Here is a 10,418-nt window from a genome sequence, read left to right on the forward strand (position 1 = left end):
TCCTCTCAGGGAGGGCACTTGTAGAATGCATTGGTTTTTTTTCTTTTTCTTTGGAAAAGAGTTGCAACCAAAGGGGTATGGTGAAGTTGCTCCATCTGTCGATCATCGTTGGAGCTGAGCTCCTGGAAGCAGTTTACTGTGCAACCCAACTTTGCAGAATTGGGGGATTAATTGAACTCAATTAGAAGGATCGAGTAAAGCACAGTCAGGTGTATGAAATGCACCTGATTTATTCAGCTGTTGCGAGTCCACAGTTTTTAAAAGGAGACAGAGCTCTTAGCCTACTATCAACAATTCTTCTGCCTCAGGATTTATTGTGTGGCCCACATGGCTTTCAGTAAAGAGGATGTGAGTTATGGGGAAGCTCTCATCTGTCCAATTTGCCTCGGGCTATTTGTCGATCCGGTCCTGGTGCACTGCGACCGTAATTTCTGCAGGTCTTGTATTGTGGCCTATCGGAAGTTCCAGGGAGGACTTGCCTGTTGCCCTCGGTGTTGTGAGGAGGCTCCAGAGTTGACCCTGCAGCCCAATCGTGTGCTGAGGAATGTGGTGGACAAGATTCGGAGGCTGACCAGCCCACAGAACGGGGCGCAGGCAGAGAGGAGTCGGTGTGAGGAGCATGACGAGAAACTGACCCTGGTCTGTGAGACGGACGGGAAGTTGATCTGTCCGGTGTGCAGGGACTCAAAACATCACAAGCAGCACACGTTTAGGGAGCGAATTGAATTCATCACAACATGCAAGGTATGGGGCCCACTCTTAAAGGGGAAAACAGTGGAAATGTGAAACGGCAAATGTATTACTCAGTCAGCATCTGAAAGATGGTCTAATATCTTCTGCATTCCTTGTCATGTAGCGTTTCGGGCCTTACCAATGCTACATCACCAATCTGATATCTCGGTGCCACAGCTGATTTCACTTCCTTCCTGTTTCCCTTTGCAGAATAAAGGATTTGCTTTCTTAACCTCACTAAACCTGAAGATGGTCTCTTTGAAAGACGCTCTGCAGAAACAAGAACTTGAGATTGCACAAACTAAAGTAAGTTGGTCTGATCTACCCGTGTCAAGAAAGGCTTGCAATTTATAACGACTTAGTGCTTGCAGTGGCTGTTATGCAAGCTGAGGCCGACATTACAAGTCACTGCAGATTTAGGTCGTCCTAAGTTCGTGAAAGGCGCCACATAAATGCAAGTCATTCTTTATTTTAATGTGGCAGCCATTTTGCACGTGGCAGTGAGATGAATGAAAGAGTAGTTAATCTGCTTCTGTTTGAAGGGATATCTGGTGAGGCATAGGCAGGACCCCTTGCAGTTTTCGAATAGGGCAGTGGGATCTTTTACATCCACCTGTGATGGCAGACGGGGTCTCGATTTAACATCTCATCCGAAAGACGGCGCCTGCGACAGTGCAGCACTCCATCAGTACTGCACTGGAGTGTCAGCCCTAGATTATGTGCTCAAGTCTCTGGAGTGGGTCTTGAACCCATGACGTGTCTGTCTGAGAGGTGGGAGTGTGCACACAGAGCCAAGGGTAAAAGCTGTGGATTTCACAATAATTTGGTTTGGAGAATGTGGAGGATATTGAAAGGCTTCGGGTTTTTTTAGTCACCTGACTTGGTTGGAAATGAACGATCCCTCAATAAATCCTGCTGAATTCTAAAGTTCGTGTATATTTGATGCTTTTTTCTAAAGGAAATGGGGTGTAATCTGATCTGCCACATTTCGCAGCAGTTTGCCGACCTGCACAAGTTCCTCAATGAGCGAGAGCAACTGCTGATGGAAAAGCTGGAAGATCAGGTGGAAAATAATCTGACGGCAATGGAAAGAAACCTGACCAAAATGCGAGAAGCCCTGTCCTCCACAGAGTTGGACATTGCTGATATTAAGGCCAAACTTGATCGGAGCGATTTGACATCTCTGAAGGTACACACCATGTTCTCCTTCTGTAAGGAGAGCCCATTCCTTCCACATTCCAAACCCCTGCCTTCCCCCGCCCCATTGACTCTGGTTGAAGGTATCAGCCCCCGTCCCACCCTCCCAATGGCACTTGGCTTTGAGGGTGGTGGGACTCTAACTTGGCCTCCAAGTTGCTCAGCAACAAAGGTTTTTTTTAAAAAAAAGAACCGTAGTCAGGATTGCTGTTACTGGCTGGAATTGGTTTCTCGATATCTGAACAGCGATATAGGTATTATCAATGGTGTTTCAAGGCAAATGTCAAATTACTCTTGAATATTGGTCAATAGTGTAAAACAACACCTTGCGTTTAAAAAGCCGATCTAATTACTGCAGAGTTAATCCATCCCACCCCTCTGAGCTGATGGGAACCATCCCAGTTCAAGAATCTACAGGTGGTCTTTCACTCTGCCCAACTCACCATTGATTTGTCTGTACAATGATTCCTGGCTTCTTCACTCCACTATCATTTTCTCGAAATAAATCCCACATTTCTTCTTTCTATGAAGAACTTCCTGACGATCTAAATTTACAACCACCATCCTCCATTTTTAACTTGTATCTTTTGACCTTCTGTCACTTACCTTGAAGTAATCGTTTAAGTTCTTCTCTAAATGCCTCCCACTATCTCTCTGGTCTCGCCTGCTCACAATCCTGAATATTCACCAGTCGTTCTTTTTCCTCTGACCCATCTTTCAAGGTGTTTAAAAAGAGGGGAGGGGGGGAAGTAAATGGTTTTGAAAAGGGGGGGATGGCCCCCGGGCCTAGCCCGGCTTCTCTTACTGCTCGCCCTCCGCCTCCTGTCCCTCGTCTCAGTGACTCGCTCGATTCCTGAAGCCGGCCGAACGGGGGCGGCGATGGCGGCCCCGCCTTCCCACAATGCAGCGCGGTGGAGAAAAGACACCATCGATCGACAGCTCCGGCTACGCTGCATTCTGGGAGATGGAGTCACATGACTCCTAGGACAGGGCCGGAAGGAGGATCGGTGTCGGCTGCCAGTCTATTGCGGTCACTTCTGCGTTTTCGCAAGGTAGCGAATGAGGAAAAGGAAGGGGCAGCCCTGCGGGGGCGGCCGTGTTGCCTATCATCTCTCCACGGTGAGGTCACTACCGGGACACTCCCAATATGACCCTGGAATCACCTCTCCATTTACATTTTTATTGGCTTTCTGGGGGTGGGGGGAGGAACGTGGTTGGTGAATCTGATGAGAATGTACTGTCCAAAATTGGGTTTCCACCTCGCCCAGTTTAGTTCACTTAAGTATCCTACTGTACTTCACGTTGCTGCCAAAAAACTGACCTTGTTTCTGTTTTCTCTTAAAGGACGTTAGTTGTTGGAGGGACAGGTATGTATTGTCAATAATGGACTTTTGCTGCTGTGCCCGAGCCCATATTCTGTAGCGTACTAACGGATGTTAATATTGGCAGATTTTCGGAAGAGACGCCCACTGTTACGTCTGGGAGTGTGTGCCTCGGGACATTCAAAGGACCCTTACAGTACAAAGTATGGAGGGAAATGAAGCAAATCATCCATCCAGGTAAATGAATGGCATTGCCTCAACCAGTAATCCATATGCAGGTCAACATCGATGATCCCATTTCAGGCCTGCATTGAATTGCTGTGGTTGAGGCTGTAGAATTCACCTCCAGAGTTGTTTGTTTGAGGCAGATACTGTCAACATTCGAGGTTCGGTCCGACAGTTGGATGAAGGGATATGGGATTAGGAATATTCGCTCTCATAGGTGGGTAAATACCAACGTCGACAGGCTATGTCGAATGTAACTCGTAGTGGGAGGGGGCAGAAAACCCTTTACGCTTTATAGCATTTAAACCGTTGGTGCCAGCGCAATTTGCCCGTGGAAGGTTTCCATCAAACAATTCTGACGCTAATTAAACCTTGAATTGGACAAACATTCCTTGGAGACAACCTATGCTTAGTGCCATTAATGCTTCACGTAGAAAAGGCACGCCCTGATTCAATCTGTGTTGCTTGTTTGATGTAACTTCCTTCCCTTGCAATGATTGCCTGCAGAGGAACCTGATCTGTACTACGAATATACGAGTTAAGAGCTATTCGACCCCTCGAGCCTGCTCTGCCATTTGATAAGATCACGGCTGATCAGATTGCGACCTCATCCCTACTTTTCCGTCCACCTTCTATAACCTTTGACTCCCTTGTTAATCAGGAATCTATCTAACTCGGCCTTAAAAATATTCAATGACCCTGCCTCCACCGCTCTCTGGGGAAGGGAGTTCCACAGAGCCACGACCTTCCTGAGAAAAAAATTTCCCCTCATCATCTTAAATGTGAGATCCCTTATTTTTAAATTGTGGCCCCTGGTTCTAGTGTCTCCCACAAAGGGAAATATCCCCTCAGCATTTACCCCTTCTATTCCCCTCAGGATCTTGTATCTTTCAATAAGATCACCTCTCATTCATCTGATCTCCAGTGTATACAGGCCCAACTTGTCCAACCTTTCCTCATAAGATAACCCCCTCATCCCAGGAATCAGTCGAGTGAACCTTCTCTGAACCGCCTCCAAAGCATTGTTGTCCTTTCTTAGAGACCAAAACTGCACATAGTATTCTAGATGTGGTCTCACCAATGGCCTGTACAACTGTAGCAAAACGTCTCTACTTTTATATTCCATTCCCCTTGCAATACATAACGTTCCATTTGCCTTCCTAATCATTTGCTTTACCTGCATACTAACTTTTTGTGATTCATGTACTCGGACACCCAGATCCGTCTGTACCTCCGAGTTCGGCAATCTCTACATTTAAATAATATACTGCTTTTCTATTCCTCCTGCCAAAGTGGACAAGTTCACATTTTCCCACATTATACTTAATCTGCCAACTGCGCACTCACTTAACCTGTCTTTATCCCTTTGCAGACTCCTTATGCCCTCTTCACAACTTACTTTCCTTCCTACCTACCTTTGTGTCATCAGAAAATTTAGCAACCTTACATTCGGTCCCTTCATCCAAGTCATTGATATAGTATGTAAATAGTTGAGGCCCAAGCACTGATCCCTGTGGCACTCCACTCGCTACATCTTGCCAACCTGAAAACGACCGACTTATGCCTACTGTTTCCTGTTAACTAGCCAATCCTTTATCAATGCTAATATGTTACCCCATACACCACGAGCTCTTATTTTGTGTAGTAGCCTTTGCTCCTGGCAGCTTGTCAAAAGCCTTCTAGAAATCTAAGTACACCACATCCACAAGGTCCCCTTTATTCACATTGCTTGTTACTTCCTCAAATAACTAATAAATTCGTGAAACACGACTTCACTTTCACAAAGCTGTGGTGACTCTGCCTGATTGCATTGAGATTTTCTAAGTGCCCTGCTATAACCGCCTTAATAGATTCTAGCATTTTCCCTATGACAGATGTTAAGCTAACTGGCCTGTAGTGTCCTGCTTTCTGTCTCCCTCCTTGAATAGAGGACTTACATTCGCTATTTTCCAATCTGATGGGACCCTTCCAGAATCGAGGGAATTTTGGAAAATCAATACCAATTACTGAGGCTAATCGGGGGAGCAGCTGACGGACATCGCTAAACTCAATCACTGCCCTACTTGTTCATCCACCGACCAGGTAGACCTCCAGTAACCCATTGACTTTATTCCACAGTTCCGCTCGCCCTGTCTTTGGACCCCCAAACAGTAAACCCGTGGTTGATACTGTCTGAGGACCTGACCAGTGTGAGGGTCACCGATACCAAGCAGCCGCTTCCTGACAGCTCGGCGAGGTTCGACGTATGTGTCTCAGTCCTGGCCATTGAGGGATTCACGGAGGGGACGCACTACTGGGAGGTGGAAGTGAGCGACAAGACCAAGTGGGATGTGGGGGTCGCCAGAGAGTCCATTAACAGGAAGGGAGACATCGCTCTGAAGCCCGAGAATGGATATCTGGCACTGTCTCTGAGCAATGGGAACCGGTACTGTGCTCTAACCTCACCGACAGTCACCACGCTGCCTCTGAGGGTGAAGCCCAGCCGGATTGGGGTATACCTGGACTACGAGGGGGGCCAAGTGTCCTTTTATACTGCTGGTGACATGTCTCATCTCTACACTTTTACGGAGACATTTGCTGAGAGAATGTTCCCTTACTTTTGCCCCTGTTTGAATGACACCGGGGACAATGGCGCTCCTCTCGCAGTGTGCCTGTTTAGTTGAATGTGTCTTGGTAACGTATAAAATATGTGGTCAGCTCAGGCTGCTGTGTATTATTAAAAAAAAACACTTTATCATGAATGTATAACCGTGGGTGTGAGAGGGGGAGGAATGAACTTAGTCGTCTTTCTCACCTAAGTGGTATAGACTAATCTATACTGTCTTACGCTTCCTTACTCCACTAGGCTTATTAGGTGTGAGGGGGGAGGGAGGAATGTTATTACATGGTAAATAATGATGCTTCTGTGTGCCTGTGTCTTTACATTTCAGCTACAATGAAATATAATGTTTATAAATTTCATCCTTGACAACTACACAAAATTGCTCTGGTCCTTTTTCCCCCCTTCCTTGGCTCCTAGACTTTCATAGATCTCCTATTACAGCCCCGTTTATCTATCCATCCACAGGCACGTTACCTGCCAACACACGTTGACCAACAGGCAGCAACCAAGGTGAATGGCGCACTTTCGAGTTAAACAGCATCTGCAATCCCACTCATTAAGCTCTAACTGTAGTCTATACGAGTTTGTATATACCGTAGTGGTCATAGGGTGGATGCTCATAGGTGACATAATTCAACAAACGGCAGGAGGAGGCTCCGTGAACATCTCCATCCTCAATGAGGGCAGAACCCGGCAAGTGAGTGCAAAAGGTAAGGCTGAAGCGTTTACAACCATTTTCAGCCAGAAGAGCCGACTGGATGATCCATCTCGACCTCCTCTCGAGATCTCCATCAAAGAAGGCAGTCTTCAGCCAATTCGAGTCACTCCACGTGATATCAAGACATGGCCGAGTGCGCTGGATACAGCAAAGGCGATTAGCCTTGAAAACATCCCAGCTGTAGTGCAGAAGACTTACGCTGCAGACTCTAGCCAAGCTGTTTCAGTACAGCTCCACAAGTGGCATCTACCTGACAAAATGGAAAATTGCCCAAGTATGTCCTGTCCACAAAGCAGAAAAACTCTTCCATCATTCTACTCTCAATCATCAGTAAAATCACCTTCAGATGGAAGGTGTCAGTGACAGTGCTATGAAAGGCACTTACTCACCACTAACCTGCTCACTGATGCTCAGTTTGGGTTCTGTCAGGACACCCTGGCTCCAGACCTCATTGCAGCCTTTTTCTAAACATGGAGAAAAGAGCTGAAATCCAGAGGTGAGGTAGAACGACTGCCCTTAACATCACGGCAGCATTTGACTGTGTGTGGCATCAAGGTGCCCTAGTAAAAGTGAAGACAATGGGAATCGGGTAAAAGTCTCCACTGACTGGAGTCATACCTGGCACAAAGGGAGATAGTAGTGGTTGTTGAAGGACATTCATTTCAGCCCCAGTTCCTCAGGGCAGTGTCCTAGACTAGTGGCTGGGTATTCTGCGGTGCGTGACTCACCTCCTATCTCCGCACAGCCTTTCCACCATCACAAGGCATAAGTCAGAAGTGTGATGGAATATCTCCACTTGCCTGGATGAGTGCAGCTCCAACAACACTCAAGAAGCTTGATACCATCCAGAACAAAGCAGCCCGCTTGATTGGCACCCCCACCCGCCACATTAAGCATTGAATCCCTCCACCACCGCGCACCGTGGCTGCACTGTGTACCATCTACAAGAGGCACTGCAGCAACTCGCCAAGGCTTCTTCGACAAAACCTGCCAAGTCTACAACCTAGAAGGCCAAGGGCAGCAGGCGTTTGGGAATGCCATCACCTGCACGTTCCCCTCCAAGTCACACACCATCCTGACTTGGAAGTATGTCACCCTTCATTCATCGTCGCTGGGTCAAAATCCTGGAACTCCCTACTTAACAGCACTGTGGGAGAACCTTCACCACACCGACTGCAGCGGTTCAAGAAGGTGGCTCACCACCATCTTCTCAAGGGCAATTGGGGATGGGCAATAAATGCTGGCCTTTCCAGCGATGCCCACATGCCGTGAATGAATTGAAAAAAGGTGCAGTATATGGTAGATAGAGAGAAACGCTCCTTCTACACTCTCCTATCAAATACTTCTACGGTAGGTAAGGCATGAGTTAGATAGAGTTAAGCACCCTCTGCAATATCTTATTAAATAATCCTAGGAAAGGTACAACATAAGTTTGAAACCGAGTAAAGCTCCCCCTGCACTGTCCATCAAGCACTCGCAGGGCAGGCGCAATACAGTTTAGATACAGAGTACACCTTCCTCTACACTGTCCCATCAAACACTCCCAGGGCAGGTGCAGTACTGGATGGACACAGAGTAAAGCTGTATCTACACTGTCCCACCAAACACTCCCAGGGAACATACAGCCCGGACTGGATACAGTGTTAAGCTTCCTCTGTACTGTCCCATAAATCACTCCCTGGTCAGGTATAGCACGGGTTGGATACAGAGCAAATTTGCTTCCACACTGTTTACATCCAACACTCCGAGGTCAGATACAGCTCGGTTTCGATATAAAGTAAAACTGCCTCTATACTGTCCCATCAAACACTCCCAGGGCAGGTTTGGTAGGGGTGTTGACATAGATCGGTTTAGGGCAATATCCATTTAGATACACTCCTCCTTCCGATTCCCAGGGTTAGTTTAGCATCTGGAGATTCACAAAGATAAGTCCTCAGGCACTGTTCACATTTCTGTTCATTAGTGTCAGTTTGTAATGAAAAATGGTGAACTAAAAGTTGTACTCACCTATACACCTTTATCTCCCTTCCCTCATTCCTGACTTGTGCCTTGTAGATGGAAAGGCTTTGGGGAGTCTGGAGGTGAATCACTCGACGCAGAATACCCAGCCTCTGACCTGCTCTTGTAGCCACAGTATTTAAATAGCTGGTCCAGTTAAGTTTGTGGTCAGTGGTGACCCCCCAGAATGTTGATGGTGGGGGATTCGGTGATGGTAGTGCCGATGACTATCAAGGGAAGGTGGTTAGACTCTCTCTTGTTGGAGATGGTCATTGCCTTGCACTTGTCTGGTTTGAATATTACTTGCCACTTATCAGCCCAAGCCTGAATGTTGGCCAGGTCTTGCTGCATGCGGGCACGGACTACTTCATCATGTGAGGGGTTGCGACGGGACTTCGCCTCCACAAGGACTGTGCAATCATCAGCATACATCCCCACTTTTGACCTTATGATGGAAGGAGGTCATTGCTGAAGCAGCTGAAAATGTTTGGGCCTAGGACACTGCCCTGAGGAATTCCTGCAGCAATGCCCTGGGACTGAGATGATTGGCCTCCAAAACCACTACCATCTTTGTGAAAGGTATGACTCCAGCCAATAGAGAGTTTTCCCCTGATTCCAATTGACTTCAATTTTACTGGAGCTCCTTGGTGCCACATTCGGTCAAATGCTGCCTTGATATCCATGGTAGTCACGCTCACCTCACCTCTGGAATTCAGCTCTTTTGTCCATGTTTGGACCAAGGCGAGTGGTCCTGGCGGAACTCAAAATGAGCATCGATGAGCAGGTTATTGGTGAGTAAGTGTCGCTTGATAGTACTGTCGACGATACCTTCTAACACTTTGCTGATGATTGAGAGTAGACTGATGGGGTATTAATTGGCCAGATTGGATTTGTCCTACTTTTTGTGGACAGGACATATCTGGGCAATTTTCCACCTTTTCGGATAGATGCAACGGTTGCAGCTGTACTGGAACAGCTTGGTTGGAGGCACGGTTAGTTCTGAAGCACAAGTCTTCAGCACTACACCCTGGATGTTGTCGGGGCCCATAGCCTTTGCTGTATCCACTGCACTCAGCCGTTTCTTGATATCACGTGGAGTGAATCGAATTGGCTGAAGACTGGCTTCTGTGATGGTGGGGACCTTGGGAGGAGGTCGAGAGGGATCATCCACTTGGCACTTCTGGCTGAAGATGGTTGCAAACATTTCAGCCTTATTTATTGCACTCATGTGCTGGGCCCTGCCATCATTTAGGATGGAGATGTTCACGGAGTCTCTTCCTCCCGTTAGTTGTTTAATTGCCCACCGCCATTCATATGTGGATGTGGCAGCACTGCAGAACTTTGACCTCATCTGTTGGTTGTGGGCTCTGTCTATAGCATGCTGCTTCCGCTGTTTAACAAGCTTGTAATATTGTGCTGTAGCTTCACCAGGTTGGCATCTCATTTTTAGGTACGCCTGGTGCTGCTCCTGGCATGCTCTTCTACACTCCGCATTGAACCAGGATTGATCCCCTGGCTTGTTGATAATGGTAGAGTGAGGGATATGCCGGGCCACGAGTGCACAAATTTATGGTGGAATACAATTCTACTGCTGCTCTTGGCTCACAGCGCCTCATGAATATCC

At 47.2% G+C, this 10,418-nt stretch overlaps 1 protein-coding gene across 1 annotated transcript; it reads left to right on the plus strand.

Annotated features, from left to right (window-relative positions):
* Positions 1-278: 278 nt before the first annotated feature.
* On the plus strand, positions 279-6,518 carry LOC137304939 (nuclear factor 7, brain-like). The gene is made up of 6 exons (XM_067973723.1): positions 279-744; positions 943-1,038; positions 1,691-1,921; positions 3,274-3,296; positions 3,379-3,488; positions 5,595-6,518. Exons 1-6 carry the CDS (start codon positions 328-330, stop codon positions 6,137-6,139), a joined length of 1,422 nt encoding a protein of 473 aa, XP_067829824.1. The 5' UTR covers positions 279-327; the 3' UTR covers positions 6,140-6,518.
* Positions 6,519-10,418: the final 3,900 nt, after the last annotated feature.

This window comes from Heptranchias perlo, chromosome 39 (assembly GCF_035084215.1).
Source record: "Heptranchias perlo isolate sHepPer1 chromosome 39, sHepPer1.hap1, whole genome shotgun sequence".
NCBI lineage: Eukaryota > Metazoa > Chordata > Chondrichthyes > Hexanchiformes > Hexanchidae > Heptranchias > Heptranchias perlo.

Excerpts from the sequence above, each read along its gene's own strand:
- LOC137304939 (XM_067973723.1), top strand. The coding sequence starts at position 328 with ATGGCTTTCAGTAAAGAGGATGTGAGTTATGGGGAAGCTCTCATCTGT. Across the intron at positions 1,922-3,273 it reads GCGATTTGACATCTCTGAAG|GACGTTAGTTGTTGGAGGGA; the intron begins GTACACACCATG and ends TTTCTCTTAAAG. Across the intron at positions 3,297-3,378 it reads GTTAGTTGTTGGAGGGACAG|ATTTTCGGAAGAGACGCCCA; the intron begins GTATGTATTGTC and ends TAATATTGGCAG.